At 41.7% G+C, this 22,078-nt stretch overlaps 3 protein-coding genes across 3 annotated transcripts in view; 2 read left to right on the plus strand and 1 right to left on the minus strand.

The window, feature by feature from the left end:
• LOC132238333 (nuclear body protein SP140-like) overlaps nt 1-8,870 on the plus strand; it is a 36,585-nt gene extending 27,715 nt beyond the window's left edge. Inside the window, exons 15-18 of the mRNA XM_059703495.1 lie at nt 4,304-4,419; nt 6,106-6,226; nt 6,508-6,579; nt 7,125-8,870. Of these exons, the coding sequence (XP_059559478.1) occupies nt 4,304-4,419; nt 6,106-6,226; nt 6,508-6,579; nt 7,125-7,307 (492 nt within the window). The 3' untranslated portion in view covers nt 7,308-8,870. The remainder of the gene's footprint in view (nt 1-4,303; nt 4,420-6,105; nt 6,227-6,507; nt 6,580-7,124) is intronic.
• Nucleotides 1-22,078, plus strand: part of LOC132238332 (nuclear body protein SP140-like protein) — a 131,537-nt gene that overhangs the window by 73,042 nt on the left and 36,417 nt on the right. The window lies entirely within an intron of this gene.
• LOC132238330 (nuclear body protein SP140-like protein) overlaps nt 19,450-22,078 on the minus strand; it is a 126,938-nt gene continuing 124,309 nt past the window's right edge. Inside the window, exons 5-6 of the mRNA XM_059703490.1 lie at nt 20,230-20,379; nt 19,450-19,907 (exon numbers count right to left, since the gene is read on the minus strand). Of these exons, the coding sequence (XP_059559473.1) occupies nt 19,762-19,907; nt 20,230-20,379 (296 nt within the window). The 3' untranslated portion in view covers nt 19,450-19,761. The remainder of the gene's footprint in view (nt 19,908-20,229; nt 20,380-22,078) is intronic.

Here is a 22,078-nt window from a genome sequence, read left to right on the forward strand (position 1 = left end):
GCCTCTGAGGGCAAGACTGAGAGCAGCCATAATTGCTAACCCCGCCCAAGCCCTGCAGGGAGTCTTTTGCTGGATAGCCTCAGGCAAAGGCTAGATTAGCACCTCCCTAGAGATACAGGAACCAGGAAGCCCAGAGGTCAGAGTGGGACCATCCAGTTTGAAGTTCTGTGGAACCATAAAAGACACACTCAGGGGGAAGACTCATTGAGCACCAAAGCCCCATTGAAGCAAGTCTAGCCCCAGAGGGGTGTCTCCAGCACAGAAGTTCTCCCACTGCAGACACAGTTGATTCTCACAGCCAATTGGCCTGGAGATCAATTCCTCACAGTGATAACTACAACAATCAAGGCTTAATTACAACAAGAGTGTGCACAAAGCCCACAAGGGGGTGCACCAAGAGTGTCTACCTCAGGTAATTGGGACACTTAGCACAGAAAGGAACTCTATCGACACAGCGAAGCATAAAAAATGCCGAGACAAAGAAACAGGACACAAATGACAGAATTGGAGGAAAGCAAACTGCTGGATATAGAGTTCAAAACCACACTTTTAAGGTCTTTAAAGAACTGTCTAGAAGCCGCCAATAAACTTAATAAGGCCCTCGAAAAGACTGGTGAGACCGCCGATAAATGTAGTGAGATCTTCAAGAAGACGGATGAGACCGCAGATAAATGTAGTGAGATCCTCAAGAAATCTAATGAGACCCTCGATGTTGTGATAAAGGACCAACTAGAAATTAAGCATACACTGACTGAAATAAAGAACAATATACAGACTCCCAACAACAGACCAGAGGATCGCAAGAATCAAGTCAAAGATTTGAAATATGAAGAAACAAAAAACACCCAACCAGAAAAGCAAAATGAAAAAAGAATCCAAAAATACGAAGATAGTGTAAGGAGCCTCTGGGACAGCTTCAAGCGTACCAACATCCGGATTATAGGGGTGCCAGAAGAAGAGAGAGAGCAAGATATTGAAAACCTATTTGAAGAAATAATGACAGAAAACTTCCCCTACCTGGTCAAAGAAATAGACTTACAGGTCCAGGAAATGCAGAGAACCCCAAACAAAAGGAATCCAAAGAGGACCACATCAAGACACATCATAATTAAAATGCCAAGAGCAAAAGACAAAGAGAGAATCTTAAAAGCAGCAAGAGAAAGAAAATCAGTTACCTACAAGGGAGTACCCATATGACTGCCAGCTGATTTCTCAACAGAAACCATGCAGGCCAGAAGGGAGTGGCAAGAAATATTCAAAGTGATGAATACCAAGAACCTACAACCAACACTACTTTATCCAGCAAAACTATCATTCAGAAGTGAAGGCCAGATAAAGAGCTTCACAGATAAGAAAAAGCTAAAGGAGTTCATCACCACCAAACCAGTATTATATGAAATGCTGAAAGGTATCCTTTAAGAAGAGGAAGAAGAAGAAAACGGTAAAGATACAAATTATGAACAACAAATACACATCTATTAACAAGTGAATCTAAAAATCAAGGGAATAAATAGTCTGATGAACAGTATGAACTGCGGATTGCAATAGAATCAGGGACATAGAAAGGGAATGGACTATTCTTGGTCGGGGGGAAAGGGTGTGGGGTGAGGGAAGAGATTGGACAATAATCGTGCACCTATGGATGAGGACAGTGGGTGGGGAGTGAGGGCGGAGGGTGGGGTGGGAACTGGGTGGAGGGGTGTTATGGTGGGAAAAAAGAGTAACTAATGTAATAATCTGAACAATAAAGATTTAATTTAAAAAAAAAACCTTAACTAATAATAAAAAAAAAGAAGAGGCAGAGTTTTATGGGAGGTAAATCCAAGGGAGTAGAGAATCAGAGAACAAAGCATAGTGTTTCTAGAAGGAAGAAGTGGAATGGCACTTCCTCTCACCTTCCCACTTCCTCACCACCCGCCAGCATCTCAACCGCCCATCATTGAATGAGCCAGTCCTCAAGTCTTAGCATTATTTTGTACCTACGTTATCACAGGACAATGTGAATTCCTCCTTCTAACCCATTGTGTAGACAAGATATTTTCATCTAAGTGTAGAGCTGTTACCAACACATTGGGTGAGACATTCCCCCACCACAGAGTTCTCCTCAAACAGTTATCTATCTGCTCAGGTGGAGCCAAAAACTTCTGGACATTTCTCCATCACAGACACATGACCCTCATACATAGAAATGTAATATGTAGAGATTCACATGTTATTGTCCCATAGATTATCATCCACACACAAAATAAAGAAAAACATGATTTTTCTCACAGCCCAATGGATTCATTCCTTGGCCAATTCTTACTTTTGTCTATAATTTCTACCATCTTCACTGTGTTTTATTCATTCCACAATACTTAGATGCAAACACTGTCAAATTATTGATTTCACTCAATGAAAGTAAATCTGGCTGAAGGACCTGCATATTAAAATTGTGGAAGACCCAGCATCATTCAGTTTTGTGGGTTCTTCCATCTTCCTTATATAGAACAAAGCACAAGATCATCCATGAACCCAGTGGTTGTCATTACCATACTCTCTGGCCATTCAGAGATGGCACCTCCACATCTTTCATGCCAAGCTGAGTTAGGACATCTTCCCTAGCCTCCCAGAGCTAAAGAGCTCAGTCTAGCCTGGCATTTACCTGTAATCTATGCCCAGGGTCTCTCCAACCAAGAGGTACTGTCACAGGTCCAGAGTCCCTCCAGGCACAGAATCCATCATCCAGTAATACCTTCCCAGGCTCTTAAACTCATGGGGATCTTATGGTTGAAAAAATGAGGTGCAGTGATATCTCAGGAGTTTATTCCATCATATTAAATTCTCAGTAAGTCACTGTTTGATGAGTCAGTTTTGATGAGACAATATAGACAACCAGATAAGACACTGTATTTCTGAACCATATTTTTCCAACAGAATAATAAATATCTAAGATTATCTTTAATTCACCCTCTTTGTTGCTAGCCAAATCTCTGTCTCCATAGGGAAAACTTTCCTGACCTAATATAGCCACTTCCTCCTGAACGTCGCTGCAGACCAAAATGTCTTTTAAAAATCTCTACTCAGATATCTTTACAGACACAGCTCCTGGGGCAATGTAGACTAAGGATAAAATAAAATAAAAAATGGGACTACATCAAAATAAAAAGTTTCTGCACAGAAAAATAAAATCAACAAAACAACAAGAAAGCCCACTGCATGGGAGAACATATTTGCAATGATATTTCAGATAAGGGTTTAATCTCCAAAATTTACAGAGAATTCATACAGCTTAACACAAGGAAGATAAACGATCCAATCAAAAAATGGGGAAAGGATCTAAATAGACACTTTTTTAAAGAGGACATACAGAAGGCCCAGAGACATATGAAAATATGCTCAAAGTCACTAATCATCCAAGAGATGCAAATCAAAACGATAATGAGATACCATCTCACACCTGTCAGAATGGCTGTCATCAACATACGACAAGTGCTGGTGAGGATGTGGAGAAAAAGGAACCCTCCTGCACTTCTGGTGGGAATGCAGACTGGTGCAGCCACTGTGGAAGACAGTATGGAGTTTCCTCAAAAAGTTAAAGATCGAACTCCCATTTGACCCAGTGATTCCACTTCTAGGAATATATCCCAAGAAACCAGAAACACCAATCAGAAAGGATATATGCACCCCTATGTTCATAGCAGCACAATTCACAATACATAAGATTTGGAAACAGCCTAAGTGCCCGTCATCAGATGAGTGGATTCAAAAACTGTGGTGCATCTACACAATGGAACACTATGTCGCTATAAAATGAAGGAACTTTTACCATTTGCAACAACATGGATGGAACTAGAGAGCATTTTGCCAAGCGAAATAAGCCAGTTGGAGAAATATAAATATCACATGATCTCACTCATATGTGGGATATAATGATCAAAATAATTTGATAAACAAGAATAGATCAATCTAGAGACAAATGGTAGGGGATGGGGGTTAGAGAGCAACCAAAGGACTTGTATGCATGCATATTAGCATAACCAGTGGACACAGACACTGGGGCGGCAGGAGCTTGCCAGGAGTGGGAATGGCTTGGGGGCGGGGGTGCGGGGGTTGATTGGGGGAAAAGGAGACATATGTAAAACTTTAGACAATAAAAACATAATAATGAAGAAATAAATATCTCTGCTCAGTGTTATTCTTTAATATTACAAGTTTCACCTTGGCACAAGCAAAATCTGTGTGTTCTAGAGTCCAGTGAAATCTCACTGTCCTTCTGGAATCTCACTGATCCCAGTGATTTCTACATTATCTCCCTTTCTAGCCAGAAAACTCAAATATATGTGAGATGTGCCATAAAGGAGGAATGCTATTTTGCTGTGATACTTGTCCAAGATCCTTTCATGAGACATGCCACATCCGTCATATTGATCCTGACAGGTTAGTGACACTTGGTCCCCTCTTGCCCTTCCTTCTTGTTGTAGAGCTCTTCCCACCATGCACACTCAGCCTGCAAAGTTTATCTGGTTGTATGTGTCTTGATGCAGAGGGAGCAGGACCCTTAAGTATCAGGATCCAGAATTATGATCCAGAGCTATTTAACTGTGCTGGCAGCAGTAGATTCATGGGAAGTGAAAATTCCTCAAGTGGTTTTTAGGGGGAATAGAAAGAGGTGTCACCACCACCTCCTCTGCTTTGTTCCCTAACCATACACTTTGATGGGATGGTGACACCGTGCATTAGCTGCCAGTTGGAAGCATAAACCACCTGCCTTGGGAACATCTCAAAGCTGGCAAAGCTGGGGCTGTGGTGAGTCCTCTGAAGGCCATCCCCACAATCCACCAAATCAGCTGACACTGCGTGACAGGGTCCATAATAAGACTCATGAATTCTGAGGGTGAGTCCACTGCTACATTTCCTTTGCTGTAAAATGTATCCTTGGTCAGAGGTGATGGTATGCAGGCTAACATCGAGATTGGTAAGGCATCTATAAGTGGTGGTGTGGGCAGAGGATGTCTACCAGGAATGTGTGTATCCCCATGAGGACAGAGCATTGCCCTCCATAATGGGAGGAATCTAACGTAACCCAGCTGCTCTCAGGTAGCTCCCAGGCAGTGGTGCCACCTAAGGGGTTTGGCATAAACCTCTCTAGTGGGTCAGGCAATCTGCAGAGGCAGAAGACAGTCCACTTTTTTGTAGAACCCACAGATAGCCCCCATCCCTGAACCATGGACACTGTGTAATGGGCATCTTTTTTTTCAATTACAACTGACATGCAGCATTATATAATTCATTTCAGGTGTATAACATAGTCAATAGACATTTATATAATTTACCTGTCGATGTCCTAAATAAGTCTAGTGCCCATCTGACACCATACATAGTTAGCATAATGTTACTATTTTCCCTATGCTATACTTTACATCCCCATGACTGTTTTTATAACTGACAATTTGTACGTCTTAATTTGTAATGGGCCTCTGAGAAAGGACTGAAGTGGCCCCGGGGAGAAGCTAAATGATATCTCTAAGATGAATCATTGTATCCACCTGATTGTGGAGAGCCTCCCAGCACAGAGAACCTGGGAGAGAGGGCTCCCAAGGCAAATAGAATTTCTGACACTCTGTTGGTAGGGTTCCTTTCCAAGAAGTCTCTGCAGCACAGGTTCTAGGTATAGATATGGCAATGCCAGAGGGGAGGATGCCCATGGCTTGTGCTCTGTGCTTATTCAGCAAAGTTGGGAGACAAGAGCTGGTTTCCAACTTTTCCTCTGGCCTGATGGTTCATCAAGGCCCAATACTTTGGTCTTTATGGTACTGGTTGCCAATACACAACTGTGGCAGACAGGGATCGTTACCATACTCACAGTGGCTCAATTAGAAACCCTAAGTGTTGAGGTGAATGAGAGTCCATCACCCACTATGGCACCTAACTCACCGGACTACTTATGGGAGGGGTGTCTTTGGTAATTGAGTCTAAATGGGACTCTAGTGCAGAGGGGTTTTCAAGAGAAAAGTTGGCTTCAAGGTGGTAACCAACAGTCCTTTTGAGGACTTCAACAGCTGCAGGAACAACGGCTGTTTCACAGAGAACCCGGCCCTGCTCACTTCATGTCCTGCCTCTCAGGGTCCCATGGAGTTGCATCTTCTGCGAGATAAAGTTTATTCAGAAAATGTGTCCAGAAAGTCAGCCATGTCATCAGGAGTCAGAGATCCTAGAAAGGAAGATGCTGCATGAGGAGTACTTGGTGAGTTGCAAGGGGAAGCTGAAGCCTCCTCCTTTCTGTTCAGTTGAGAGAAGAAGCAGTCTTGCAGGGGCTGGAGGAATGGTGCCCAGAGGCAAGCATCTGTGCTTCTTTCTCTGTGCTTTGATCACACCTAACACCGAAATTTGTATCCAAAGGAGATCCCCGTTCTGTGTTTGTTTCAGAGTCCATTGGTTTGGGTGTTGTGCATTCTGCCTGAACATGCAGAGCAGTTCATTCTCTCCAAGCTGCTTTTCACTTAAGATCTCCTCTATCTTTTGCAGAAATGTGAGTTCCTCCTCTTGAAGGTCTATCGCTGGTCAAAAAGCTCCTTTTTTATCCAAAAACCATATTATGTAAGTAATAGCAACAAAGCCCCAAACTGGCATTTGTCAAATTTGTGGTATGAATGCAATAGGTACGTTGCCATTATCATTGCCTTGTTGGTGGATGTCTCAGTCAGCTTAGTCAGCCCCTAGCAGCTTAGGCTGCTATAACAAAGTACCACAGACTGGGTGGCTTCAACCACAGAAATTTGTTTCTCACAGTTCTGGAGGCTGGAAGTCCAAGATCTGAGTACCAGTATGGTCAGATTCTGACGAGAGCCCTCTTCCAGGTTGCAGACTGACAACTTCATGTTGTGTCCTCACATGGTAGAAACAGGGAGAGAGCTCTCTGGGGTCCCCTTACAAAGGGCATTAATCCCATCCATGAGCACTCCACCCTCCTGACCTAATTATCTCCCAAAGGCCTCGTCTCCTAAGACCATCACATTGGGAGTTAGAATTTCAACATCTGAGTTTGTGGGGGGAGGGACATAAACAGTCATAGCAGTGAGAGTCTCTAGAAAGTAGACTTGGAACCATGCCAATAGCCTGCCCTTTGGCACTTTCATCCACAGAGTAAAAAGCGATCTCAGAGCCTGACGAAGTGCATGTGGTTAAACAAAATCAGAGAAACATTGGCTTCAAAGTTGTACCTCCAAGTGAAGGATTTTGTGCAGGACATGCGCCTCATCTTTCAGAACCACAGGAAAATTTATGAGGTAAGTGGCTGTCCCTGCATCCCTTTTTCTTTCGATTAAGTCACTTTGCCTTTCCTCTTCTCATATCAGGTAAATGTTACAACTTTCCTCATCAGGCGGCAAGCACACACAAGTAAAAACTCTAGAAGGATTCTAAAAGCCCTGTGGTCTACAGAGGTGAAAATGTAATAATCAACCAGAGGTATCATTGCAAACACTGTCCTAGGACCTCAGAGTCTGCTCACTGCTAGATAGCCGATTTTCTCCCAGAAAACAGTAGACTGCAGATCTAGTCCCTCCACAGGAAACAGAAGTGCTTTTTAAAGGCAACCAGTGTTTCTCTTCTCTAAAGGAAGATACCAAATCAAATTTCTCAAATTTCAAAATCTTGGATTTCTTTACATCCAAATCCCCTAGTGCTGTGTCAAAAAGTTAACAAGGCCCTAGCCCGTGGTAGGCAAACTGCGGCTCCCGAGACACATGTGGCTCTTCGGCTCCTTGCGTGTGGCTCTTCCTAAGCCTTAGGAGTACCCTAATTAAGTTAATTACAATGTACCTACCTATATAGTTTAAGTTTAAAAAATTTGGCTCTCAAAAGAAATTTCAATCATTGTACTGTTGATATTTGGCTCTGTTGACTAATGAGTTTGCAGACCACTGCGGCCTAGCCGGTTTGGCTCAGTGAATACAGCGTCAGCCTGTGGACCAACAGGTCCAAGGTTCAGTTCCAATCAAGAGCAAGTACCTCAGTTGCAGGCCCAGGCTCTGGTCAGGGCTCGTGAAGGAGGCAACCAATCAATGTGTTTCTCTCACATCTATGTTTCTCTGTCTTTCCCTCTCACTTCCACTCTCCCAAAAACCAACAACAGCAAAAATCAACGGAAAAATAGCCTCGATTGGAAAAATAGCCTCGGGTGAGGATTAACACACACACACACACACACACACACACATTAACAAGGATTGCCTCAAGGGGTGAGAATGAAGGGAGAGGAAGGCACAATGAATTTACTGTAGACATTTCCATACTACTATATTGTTGCAAATAATATGTGCTGTGCTCAAAACTCAAATAACTTCTATTTTGTCAAATTAAATCAATCAATTTTTGGTGAAGAATTAGGCTGCAAGATAGTACTATTTTTGCTTCTCTGTCTTCCAGATAAAGAGAAATTATCAAGCTATCAGGGAATATTAGCTATTCCTAACTGGATGAAGTCTCACTTAACATTTGGGGGTGGCCTAAAATGAAGATCTTGATTACCTGAAACTTTGGGTAATTGGCAATGGCTAATATTCTTTTTCTCTTCGTTTTTTCAGGGCCACAAATTCATCATGTTGGGAATTCAAATACAGGCCGAATTTGAGAAAAACTTCAAAGTCATTTTTGGAATTCAGTAAATCAGCAAGAACAGTTCTCAGTCCGAGCCCATTACTTTGTGATTCTTGTCCATTTTTGTTTCCCCCTTCAGAGCCTCCAGCAGTACATGGTCAAGTGCACGTGGTCCCGCTGACCATTCTGCCTAATGATATGCGAAAACAATCACATCACACTTCTTTTTTCAAACTTATTTTGTCGTCATTTCAGCTCATTTATTTTTCTAAATAGAAAATGTAAAATTGCTTTGTCCAGATCTCTTATTAAATAAATTGGAGTGAAATTTACAATAAAAATATTGAGTCTTTCTATAAAGAATCATATCATGTGCTTCCATTTATTTAAATTATTATGTTGTTAGTAACGTTTTCTCTCCTCTCCTCCTCCCCACATAGAACTTATTCATTTCTTGCTTTTTCTTTTTACTGTCAGGTATTTTATACTATTTCTTGTTATTATGAAAGTGACCTTTTTCCTATTATAGTTTCTTACTTATTGTTGCCTGTTATAGAAAACTACTGTTACTTATATATTTTGGTAAAGCCAGTGTTATTTATATAGTTTGGTTACTGATTACCATTCTGAGTACTTTTTTGCCTTTTACCCCATGGCATCAGGAAGCACATAGCATAGCATACTATTCTCAACATTTAATTCATAGGGTCAGAATCCTAATTGGTACAGCTGATAAAAGCATTCCTCACGCACTAAAACCTCTGGCAGTTCTTGGTTCTGTTGGGGAATGGCTCTGCCATGACATCCTGGTGACCTTGCATGTCTCCACATGGCACACATAGGCAAGACTTAAATGCAACTGATCTGATTTAGGCCTTGGAAGAATGCCCGGTGATTTTTCCAAAACATGAGAGCATGGGAGACTTGTGAGGAGCTGCTACAAAGCCATTTTCCATTCATCGCCTTATCTTCCAGACGCTATCATGACTCTCTCTCCTTTCATTCCAAGTTCTGATGAGGTCTGAAGCCTTCTGATGCTTTATTTAGGGCACAGCTGGAGGCTATACAACTGCTGGCTGCAACATGAATGTGGACCACACTCATGTCACACCATAAGTCATCCACAATCCCTTTGTTTGGGTACCATCCTATGGTACAGAGGACATGGGAAGCTGGTACCTTGGCTTTTTTTGTTTTTGTTGTCTATGTAAGTATCAAACTGTCTGAATAGTAAAATGCACTCATCATTTCTTTACCAGTCAAATCTTTTAGCTTTGCTTGACAGGTTCTCAGACCCAAAATATTCCGGTTATAGGAAAAAGAATACCACATATTGATAGCTGGTTCAGAGTATACACTACACCAGCGGTTCTCAACCTGTGGGTCGCAACCCCTTTGGGGGTTGAATGACCCTTTCACAGGGTTCACCTAAGACCATCTTGCATATCAGATATTTACATTATGACTCATAACAGTAGTAACATTACAGTTATAAAGTAGCAATGAAAATAATTTTATGGCTCCTCCAGAGAGCATGCCTGTGCCTTTCCTCTCCCTGCCTTCTTCCACCACAGTCATTCATCTCCTAAACTCTAAAGGACCTGCAAGGCTTGCAGTCAGGACAGCAATGGGCAGTCAATGGGCAGCTACAGTTTGCAGTTCATCCAGGATATATTCTCCATAAGAGGACACAACTTTAGCTGTGCTGTTCACTGCGATATCCTCAACACCCAGGATTTAGAGAAGAACTAAGATGGCGGCGATATAGGCAGACGCGTCCCAGGTCGTGTCCCGGAGCAAATGAAGTGAGCAGCTGAAACTAGTAACACTCACACCGAATTGGCGAAATTGCTCAGCTGGTGAGAGGGTTTGCACCAGGGAAGAACAGAACTCCCCTGGAAAGCAGATCCAAGCAACAGCAACCTCCTGAGCACCACATCCTCTGCTGAGGAACAGCAGCTGTACGTGAAACCTCGCCCCACCAGCCAGAAGAGCCACCACAGCTGTGAACCGCACCCACCAGAGGAGCTGCTGCCAACTGAAGAGCAGCTGCTATCACAACCGCCCGAAGAGCAACCACAGACCAAGGAATCACTGCCACCAAGGGAGCAACCACTGAACGACTCAACATCTAGATATGTCAGTGAGATCAAACATGGGTAGACAAAGAAACCCCCAAAGGAAAGAGAAGGAGGACTCTCCAGAAAAGCAGCTAAGTAATACACAGGCATGCAACATGACAGATAAAGAATTCAGAATAAGGGTCCTAGAGTGCATAAACCGGATGGAGGAAAAAATCGACAACCTCTGCAAGAAGCAAGAAGAAACAGATGAAAAAATCGATAACATATGGAAGAAGCTAGAAGAAACAGATGAAAAAATCGATAACATATGGAAGAAGCTAGAAGAAACAGATGAAAAAATCAACAACTTAAGGAAGACCCAAGAAGAAATGAAGAGTGATATAGCTGCAATGAAAAACTCCATTGAAAGTATCAACAGTAGACTAGGAGAAGCGGAGGACCGAATTAGTGAATTAGAAGACAAGGAAGCAAAACACACCCAAAATGTACTGCAATTGGAGAAAAAAATTACAAGACAGGAGGAGAGCCTAAGGGAGCTTTGGGACAACATGAAACGAAACAACATACGAATAATAGGAGTACCAGAACAACAGAAGGATGAACAAGGATTAGAAAACCTACTTGAAGAAATAATATCAGAAAACTTTCCTGAGGTGGGGAAGAAAAAAGTCACACAAGCCCAGAGAGTCCCAAACAAGGTGAACCCGAAAAGACCCACACCAAGACACATCATAATCACCATGGCAAATGTTCAGGACAAAGAGAGAATCTTACAGGCAGCAAGAGAGAGACGGAAAGTTACATACAAGGGATCTCCCATTAGACTGTCAAATGATTTCTCAACAGAAACACATCAGGCCAGAAAAGAATGGACTGAAATTTACAAAGTGATGCAAAGCAAAGGACTGAATCCAAGAATACTCTATCCAGCAAGGCTATCATTCAAACTTGAAGGGGAAATAAGAAGCTTCACAGACAAAAAACGGCTAAGGGAGTTTGTCACCACCAAGCCAGCAATGCAAGGAATGCTAAAGGGACTGGTATAAAAATAAGAAGAAAAAAAGCTCAGAAAGAAAACAGCCACACAAAAAAAAGAAATGGCTACAAACAAGTACCTTTCAATAATAACTTTAAACGTAAACGGACTAAATGCTCCAAACAAAAGACATCGAGTGGCTGAATGGATAAAAAAACATGACCCATACATCTGCTGTCTACAAGAAACCCACCTCATTAGAAGGGACTCACACAGACTGAAAGTGAAAGGATGGAAAAATATCTTTCAGGCAAATGGAAAGGAAAAGAAAGCTGGGGTAGCAATACTTATATCAGACAAAATAGACCTCAAAGTGAAGGCCATAACAAGAGATAAGGTAGGCCACTTCATAATAATACTAAAGGGATCAATACAACAAGAAGATATAACCCTGGTAAACATATATGCACCCAATGTAGGAGCACCCAAATTCATAAAAAAAACTCCTGGAAGATATCAAAGGAGAGATCGACAACAATACAATCATAGTAGGAGACTTTAATACACCACTGACAGCACTGGATAAGCCCTCTAAACAAACAATCAGCAAAGATACAGCAATCCTAAATGACTCACTAGATCAGATGGACTTAATAGACATCTTCAGAACACTTCACCCCAAAGCCAGGGAATACACATTCTACTCAAATGCTCATAAGACATATTCAAAAATAGACCATATAGTGGGTCACAAGCAAAGTATCCCCAAATTCAAGAAGATTGAAATCATAAAAAGCGTCTTCGCAGACCACGATGGCATAATATTAGAAATAAACTACAATAAAAACAACCCCAAATACTCAAACACCTGGAAGCTGAATAGCATGCTATTAAATATTGATTGGGTTACCAATGAGATCAAAGAAGAAATTAAAAACATCCTGGAAACTAATGACAATGAAAACACAACAATCCAAAACCTATGGGACACAATGAAAGCAGTCCTGAGAGGGAAGTTTATAGCTCTACAGGCCTATCTCAAAAAACAAGAAAAAATGGTAGTAAATCATCTAACTCTACAACTCAAAGAATTAGAAAGAGAGCAACAAGAAAACCCCAGAGTGAGCAGAAGGAAGGAGATAATAAAGATTAGAGCAGAAATAAATGACATAGAGACCAAAAAAACAATACAGAAAATCAATGAAACCAAGAGCTGGTTCTTTGAAAGGATAAACAAGATTGACAAACCTCTAGCCAGACTCACCAAGAAGCAGAGAGAGAGGACCCAAATAAATAAAATCAGAAACGATAGAGGCGAAATAACAACAGACCCCACAGAAATACAAATGATTGTTAAAAAATACTATGGACAGCTCTACTCCAACAAACTAGACAACCTGGAGGAAATGGACAAATTCCTAGAAAAATACAACATTCCAAAACTCAATCAGGAAGAATCTAAAAATCTCAACAGGCCAATAACTATGGAAGAAATGGAAGCAGTCATCAAAAAGCTTCCATCAAACAAAAGCCCCGGACCAGACGGCTTCACAGGGGAGTTTTACCAAACATTCAAGGAAGAACTAAAACCTATCCTCTTCAGACTACTACAAAAAATTCAAGAGGAAGGAACACTTCCAAGCTCATTCTATGAAGCCAGCATCACCCTAATACCAAAACCAGGTAAAGACAACACAATGAAAGAGAATTACAGGCCAATATCCCTCATGAACATAGATGCCAAAATCCTCAACAAAATCTTAGCAAATCGGATCCAGCAGTACATCAGAAAGATCATACACCATGACCAAGTAGGATTTATCCCAGGGATGCAAGGATGGTACAATATCCGCAAATCAATAAACGTGATACATCACATAAACAAATTGAAAGAAAAAAACCACATGGTCATATCAATTGATGCAGAAAAAGCATTTGACAAAATTCAACACCCATTTTTGATAAAAACTCTCAGCAAGGTGGGAGTAGAAGGATCATACCTCAACATAATAAAAGCCATATATGACAAGCCCACAGCCAACATCATACTCAACGGACAAAAACTAGCACCATTTCCCCGAAGAACAGGAACAAGACAGGGATGCCCCCTCTCACCACTACTATTCAACATAGTACTGGAAGTGTTAGCCATTGCAATTCAGCAAGAAGAAGAAATAAAAGGCATCCAAATTGGAAAAGAGGAAGTAAAACTGTCCTTATTTGCAGACGACATGATATTATACATACAAAACCCTAGAGATTCCATCAAAAAGCTACTACACCTAATACATGAATTTGGCAATGTAGCAGGATACAAAATTAACCCCAAGAAATCTGGGGCATTTCTATACACCAATAGTGAACTTTCAGAAAGAGAGATTATAAAAACAATCCGGTTTACCATTGCACCAAAAAAATTAAGCTACCTAGGAATAAACTTAACTAAAGAGGTAAAAGACCTCTACTCAGAAAACTACAGGACGTTGAAAAAAGATATAGAGGAAGACATAAACAAATGGAAGAACATACCGTGTTCATGGATTGGTAGAATCAACATCATTAAAATGTCCATACTACCCAAAGCAATCTATAAATTCAACGCACTTCCCATTAAAATACCAACGGCATACTTCAGAGATCTAGAACAAACTTTCCAAAAATTCATCTGGAATAAAAAAAGACCCCGAATAGCTGCAGCAATCCTGAAAAAGAACAAAGTAGGTGGGATCTCAATACCAGATATCAAGTTGTATTACAAAGCCACTGTTCTCAAAACTGCCTGGTACTGGCACAAGAATAGGCATATAGATCAATGGAATAGAATAGAGAGCCCAGAAATCGGCCCGAACCAATATGCTCAATTAATATTTGACAAAGGAGGCAAGAACATACAATGGAGCCAAGATAGTCTCTTCAATAAATGGTGTTGGGAAAATTGGACAGATATATGCAAGAAAATGAAACTAGACCACCAACTTACACCATACACAAAAATAAACTCAAAATGGATAAAGGACTTAAATGTACGACAGGAAACCATAAAAATTCTAGAAGAATCCAAAGGCAACAAAATCTCAGACATATGCCGAAGCAATTTCTTCACTGATACAGCTCCTAGGGCACTTGAAACTAAAGAAAAAATGAACAAATGGGACTACATCAAAATAAAAAGCTTCTGCACAGTAAAAGAAACCATCAACAAAACAACGAGAAAACCCACTGTGTGGGAAAACATATTTGCCAATGACATATCTGATAAGGGCCTAATCTCCAAAATTTATAGGGAACTCATACAACTTAACAAAAGGAAGATAAACAATCCAATCAAAAAATGGGCAAAGGACCTAAATAGACACCTTTCAAAAGAGGACATTCAGAAAGCCAAGAGACATATGAAAACATGCTCAAAGTCACTAATCATCTGAGAGATGCAAATCAAAACAGCAATGAGGTACCATCTCACACCGGTCAGACTGGCTATCATCAACAAATCAACAAACGACAAGTGCTGGAGAGGATGTGGAGAAAAAGGAACACTTGTGCACTGCTGGTGGGAATGCAAACTGGTGCAGCCACTATGGAAGACAGTATGGAGTTTCCTTAAAAAACTGAAAATGGAACTCCCATTTGACCCTGTGATCCCACTTCTAGGAATATATTCCAAGAAACCAGAAACACCAATCAGAAAGGATATATGCACCCCTATGTTCATAGCAGCACAATTCACCATAGCTAAGATCTGGAAACAGCCTAAGTGCCCATCAGTAGATGAATGGATTAGAAAACTGTGGTACATCTACACGATGGAATACTATGCTGCTGTAAAAAGGAAGGAACTCTTACCATGTGCAACGGCATGGATGGAACTGGAGAGCATTATGCTAAGTGAAATAAGCCAGTCAATAAAGGAAAAATACCACATGATCTCACTCATTCATGGACAATAGAGACCATTATAAACTTTTGAACAATAATAGATACAGAGGCAGAGCTGCCTCAAACAGATTGTCAAACTGCAGCGGGAAGGCCGGGGAGGGTTGGGGGGCAGGAGGTAGGGGGGTAAGAGATCAACTAAAGGACTTGTATGCATGCATATAAGCATAACCAATGGACATAAGACACTGGGGGATAGGGGAGGCTAGGGGACTGTCTAGGGCGGAGGGATAAAATGGATACATATGTAATACCCTTTGTAATACTTTAAGCAATAAAAAAATAAAATTAAATTAAAAAAATAAAAATAAATAAAAAAAGAAAATAATTTTATGGTTGGGTCATAACATGAGGAACTGTATTTAAAGGGCCAGAAGGTTGAGATCCACTGCATTATACCATTCAGAAAAGTACCTCAGCCTCAGGAATTATTGTCTCCAGCTGGCTCCAATGCACCATGTCACCATTCAATAATAAGATTTTGTTATTGGAATAGAAAATGTTGAAGATTAAATGAATTTATAAATGTCAAATGTTCAAAATCATGTCTAAAACACATGAATGTGTCATCGTGACTACACACAGTAGGGATTCTGTATTCAACATGTTAACTCAAGCAAAAGGCAGCAGTTCTCACTTAATCTTAGCCAAAAGGCCGAGAAGTGATGGGGCAGCAGTTCTCATTGTCCATTCAGCTAGTTGATAGAAACGGAAACAAATGGAGGCCATAAAAACCAAGGTTGACACGTTTCCTAGCCCTTCCCAAAGAGACCAATGTCTATTTTCCAAGTTAATGGAAAAAGGAAATACCCATATCCTTAAAGGATTATTGAACGAGAATCCTCAGCTAATTCTAGAGGCCTGAAATGCCATAGTGACCTAGCAAAACAGGTTAGGTGTTAAATGCAATTTCTATCTCATGGTTGATTTAATCAAAAAACATTTCTTATTACAATTGATGGAATAATTTAGGGATGATTCAAAAATAAACGTGTCTACAGCTCTGTCTCCCTTTACTGATGTTATAACTGTAAAAGGAGGTCACCTAAATAAGTAAAATGTTCAGAGTTCCTGCCAGAGAATAAACTTTCTTTCTGGGACTACAGTTATTTAGAAAAATGGATAAATTCCATCACACACCAAGCAAAATATTTTATCCTTGAAGCTCTTTCTTGTAGCATATTCTATTTTCAATACTTTAGCTCCTAAAAAAGTTATATTTTTCACTAAGGTTTACAGTCTAAATTCTGACTGGGGGTTTTTCCCCCTTTTAACTTATTTTTGTGTGCTTTGTTGGGTTAGGGGATTCAGTGATGCATTATTATCTAGAATTGGTGGTTTTCCCAGTCTATCATTTTCCATTTGTAGCAGAGATAGTAGTGTTCACCAAATATTGCATAGATCCTCCAAATTTTTCCATTCCCTTTCATTAGGACTGGACAATACACTTACCAATGGGCTATGATCAGAGGTGGCATGTGTCATTTGCAAACTAATTCATAGGAGAGCAGTGAGAATTCTCCATGCACCCTCTCTCCTACCACGTTGATTATGGAAGCCTGGTTTTGAGAGGACAGAGCCCAAAGACTAAAACAGCCTCATTCATGTACTTACTGCCACCTCAGAGGGGCTCCCAGATGCACCGTGGGCTTCGAGTAAGCAAGAAGTGAACTTATTTGTGTAAGCCAGTGGAACTGAAAATTGTTTATGGTCACCACACAAGCTAGCAAGTCCTGACTTATTTGGTACTGAAAACAACAGAGAACACTTGCAGGAGTGAACTTTGGGTTTGGGGGAGCTCTGTGTCAGGAACTAGAGACAAAGGCCAAATACGTATTTTTTATTATAGGCATGCTATCTTGTTTCTGTTCTGATGTCAACGTATGAACCCATGTGCAATAAATAGAGCCTTGGAGAGAACCAAGATGGCGGCATAGGTTAACGCCGGAGTTTGCTGCTTTGAACAACTACTTCAAAAGTGAAACCAAAAAACGGAAGGGACATCACCCAGAACCACAGGAACGCTGGCTGAGTGGAAGTCCTACAACTAGGAGGAAAGAGAAACGCATACGGACACTCAGAGGAGGCGCAGTGCTGAAGTCAAATTCTGAGGTGCGGAGTGCGTGGAGCGGGCTGGCGGCGGAGGGCGCGGTTGTTGTTTTCAATCGGGAGGGAGTCGCAGACTCTGAGCACCAGATCTGGGCGAGTCTTTAGGGACCCAGACTCAAACGGGAGAAGCGGGACTGTCTGGCTTCGGTCAGAGCGAGTGCAACTTTCTCTCTGAGCTTTGCAGCGGGTGCTGGGACTCAGAGAGGCAGAGCCCCTTGGGACAGGACTGAGAGCCGCCATAACTGCTCTCTCCGGCCCACCCTGTTGATCCTGTGCAACCCGCCCCGCCCAAGCCCTGCACAGAGGCATTTGCCGGATAGCCTCAGGCAAAGGCATTTGCCAGATAGCCTCAGGCAAAGGCTAGATTAGCACCTCCCTAGAGGACAGAAGTTCTCTCACTGCTGACACAGCTGATTCTCATAGCCACTTGGCCTGGAGGTCAAACCCTCCCTGGAATTAGCTACAACAATCAAGATTTATCTATAAGACTGCAAACAAAGACCACTAGGGGGTGCACCAAGGAAGCATAACAAAATGCGGAGACAAAGAAACAGGACAAAATTGTCAATGGAAGAAATAGAGTTCAGAACCACACTTTTAAGGTCTCTCAAGAACTGTTTAGAAGCTGCCGATAAACTTAATGAGATCTACACAAAAACTAATAAGACCCTCGATCTTATATTGGGGAACCAACTAGAAATTAAGCACACACGGACTGAAATAACGAATATTATACAGACGCCCGACAGCAGACCAGAGGAGCGCAAGAATCAAGTCAATGATTTGAAATGGGAGGAAGCAAAAAACATCCAACCGGAAAAGCAAAATGAAAAAAGAATCCAAAAATGCGAGGATAGTGTAAGGAGCCTCTGGGACAGCTTCAAGCGTACCAACATCAGAATTATAGGGGTGCCAGAAGATGAGAGAGAGCAAGATATTGAAAACCTATTTGAAGAAATAATGACAGAAAACTTCCCCCACCTGGTGAAAGAAATGGACTTACAGGTCCAAGAAGCTCGGAGAACCCCAAACAAAAGGAATCCAAAGAGGACCACACCAAGACACATCATAATTAAAATGCCAAGAGCAAAAGATAAAGAGAGAATCTTAAAAACAGCAAGAGAAAGAAACCGAGTTACCTACAAGGGAATACCCATACGACTGTCAGCTGATTTCTCAACAGAAACTTTGCAGGACAGGAGGGAATGGCAAGAAATATTCAAAGTGATGAACACCAAGAACCTACAACCAAGATTACTTTATCCAGCAAAGCTATCATTCAGAATTGAAGGTCAGATAAAGAGCTTCACAGATAAGGAAAAGCTAAAGGAGTTCATCACCACCAAACCAGGATTATATGAAATGCTGAAAGGTATCCTTTAAGAAGAGGAAGAGGAAGAAAAAGGTAAAGATACAAATTATGAACAACAAATATGCATCTATCAACAAGTGAATCTAAGAATCAAGTGAATAAATAATCTGATGAACAGAATGAACTGTTGATTATAATAGAGTCAAGGACATAGAAAGGGAATGGACTGACTATTCTTGGGGGGGAAAGGGGTGTGGGAGATGTGGGAAGAGACTGGACAAAAATTGTGCACCTATGGATGAGGACAGTGGGTGGGGAGTGAGGGCGGAGGGTGGGGCGGGAACTGGGAGGAGGGGAGTTATGGGGGGGGGGAAAAGGAACAAATGTAATAATCTGAACAATAAAGATTTAATTAAAAATAAATAAATAAATAAATAAATAAATAAATAAATAAATAGAGCCTTGCCTCCCACATTTCCCAAGAATGGGTTCCCAGGATTAAGTGAACCATGGTCTGTGGAGTGCACTCAAAGTGAAATGTATCAAGCCCAGATGGTATGGCTCAGATGGTTGAGGGTCGATCCACGTACCAGGAGGTCGGTGGTTCAATTCCCAGTCAGAACACATGCCTGGATTATGGGCTCAATTTCCAGTAGGGGATGTGCAGGAGGCAGCCGATTGATGTTTCTCTCTCACTGATGATACTCTCTCTCTTCTTCTCTCTGAAATCAATTTAAAAAAACTATTTTTTTTTTTAGAAAAACACATCAAGAAACAGGAGCTCTGAATTCAGATGCCAGGTGCTCTGCAGTCTGAGGCTGGCCATCCTCACACTCCTCACCAGGCCCACATCTTGGTGCTGATCTCTGGGCTTCTGGAGGCACTTCCTGGCCATTGGATTCACTGCTGATCACTGCGCAAAGGAACAAAACCCCTAAGGAGTCTCAATGTGGGGCCCATGAGGCAGCAGAAAACCCCATAAAAAAGGGACTCCAGGAAAGACCCAGCAACTTCCAGAACTTCTAGATAGGAATGTCCCTGCACCAGATGGTCTGTCTTCCCAGGGAACCCTCTCACACGGTAGAAGCTCCCTGCACTAAGCACCAGAGTCTCCCTCTCTTGCACCACCACCACCTCACCCCACTCCACCTCCATGCTCCCTCGGCCACCTCCTGTCACCTCTGCTGGGACATACACAGTGCCATCACATGCCAGAGTCCCTTAGCCAGCCTTACCAATTATTTCAGGTGCTTGGTCACGTGCTGGTCTTGCTTGCTGGCCTCCTTCATTCATCTCGGGGGGACAAGATGAAATTGTCTTCTGCATATCCATCAGACCCACAGCACAATATTGCACTAGACTTTCATGTGTGGATAGCTCTGCCCCTAAAATAAGTAAGGATTCAGGAGGAAGACTCCCCCTCAAAGAGCCTTGTGGCTCCCTTTCTTCCCTCTCTCCCCATGTCCCTTGAGAGGCTCACTCTCGTGAGGAATCTCACCTTCTCACCTACTGCCTACCTCTGTATTTGTGTCTTTCTCTCTCCATTTCTCAAGTGCTTTTCTTTTTACCTTGAATCTACCTTTTGGGTTTTCTCTTTTCCCTTTACCTGCTATTCTCACTCACTAACTGATAATAATCTTGGCTGAATTTGTGTTTATTCATAAGTTAGGCTCTTTTCCAAAAAGGCAACTTATTACACACATATATAAATGTAATTTTGAGAACTATTTTGTAAAGTTTTCCTATAAATATATCAGTGATGTAATGTTTTCCAAAACATGTGATCCCCTTTAGAGCACAGAAATATGAGGACTTTCCTTTCCTGAAAAATGTTAATTGAGCATTATTTTTAAAAATTATTTGTATTGATTTAAGAGAGGAAGGGAGAGGGAGAGAAAGAGATAGAAACATCAATGATGAGAGAGAACCATTGATTGGCAGTCTCCTGCACACCTCCTACTGGAGATCGAGCCTGTAACCCAGGCATGTGCTCTAATGGGAATTGAATCATAACCTTCTGGTCCATAGGTCAAGACATAACACTGCCCTAATGGGTTTGGCCCAGTGGATAGAGCGTCAGCCTGCAGACTGAAGGGTCCCAGGTTCAATTAAGGTTAAGGGCATGTACCTAGGTTGCAGGCACATCCTCAGTAGAGGGTGTGCAGGAGGCAGCTGATTAATGTTTCTCTCTCAGCAATGTTTCTAACTCTCTATCCCTCTCTCTTCCTCTCTGTAAAAAATCAATAAAATATATTTCTAAAAATAGACATAACACTGGGCCACACTGGCTGGACTTAATTGAGCTCTTTTTATGTGCCAGTCACCATGCTCACGTCAGGGGACATAGCAAGTACAAGACAGATGAGGTCCCTGGCTCAAAATCACAGTCTACAATCAATGGCACAAACTAACTGCATTATCACGATGAAGTATATCACAGCCAGTACAAAGTGCTCTGAGAACATACAGACAGAACATAGAAACAGAAAATGGCTTTCGAAGAAAGTGTCATATCACCATGAGGTTGCCAGTTTAGGGAGGGAGTGAGAAGGGAATTAGACCTAAATAGAGGACAGAGCATGGCCAAAGGCAATTCAAGTAAATAAAGGAAGTCAGCATGACTAAGACTTGGAGTGAGAGAACAGAGGCTAAAGAAACAGGAGAGAATCCTATGGCCTATGGCTTTGGAAACTTCAGGAAGGAGATTGACTTAATCTCAAATGTCCTGACTGTCACTGGAGTTTAGATAGGACAACAGCATGAACACATCCACACTTCTGTCACCTTCATCAGCTGATGGTCAAAGGAAAGTTTTCAGAGATCTGATTAGCATCATGGCATTTGCGATGGAGAAATGATCAGTTTGAAAATACTGCCAAGGTCAAGTCTCAGGGCTGGGTGACTGATGGGGTATGAGGGTTAAGGGAGAGGAGGACTCGGGAGGAGTCCTCCTGAGTTTCCTGTTTAAGAAAACTGGACAGGAATGACGCTTTTACTAAAAAGGGAAGTGGTCCTAGCTGGTTTGACTCAGTGGATAGAGCCTCGGCTTGCGGATCAAAGGGTCGCGGGTTTGATTCCAGTCAA

Source organism: Myotis daubentonii, chromosome 7, assembly GCF_963259705.1.
Source record: "Myotis daubentonii chromosome 7, mMyoDau2.1, whole genome shotgun sequence".
NCBI classification, from domain to species: Eukaryota; Metazoa; Chordata; class Mammalia; order Chiroptera; family Vespertilionidae; genus Myotis; species Myotis daubentonii.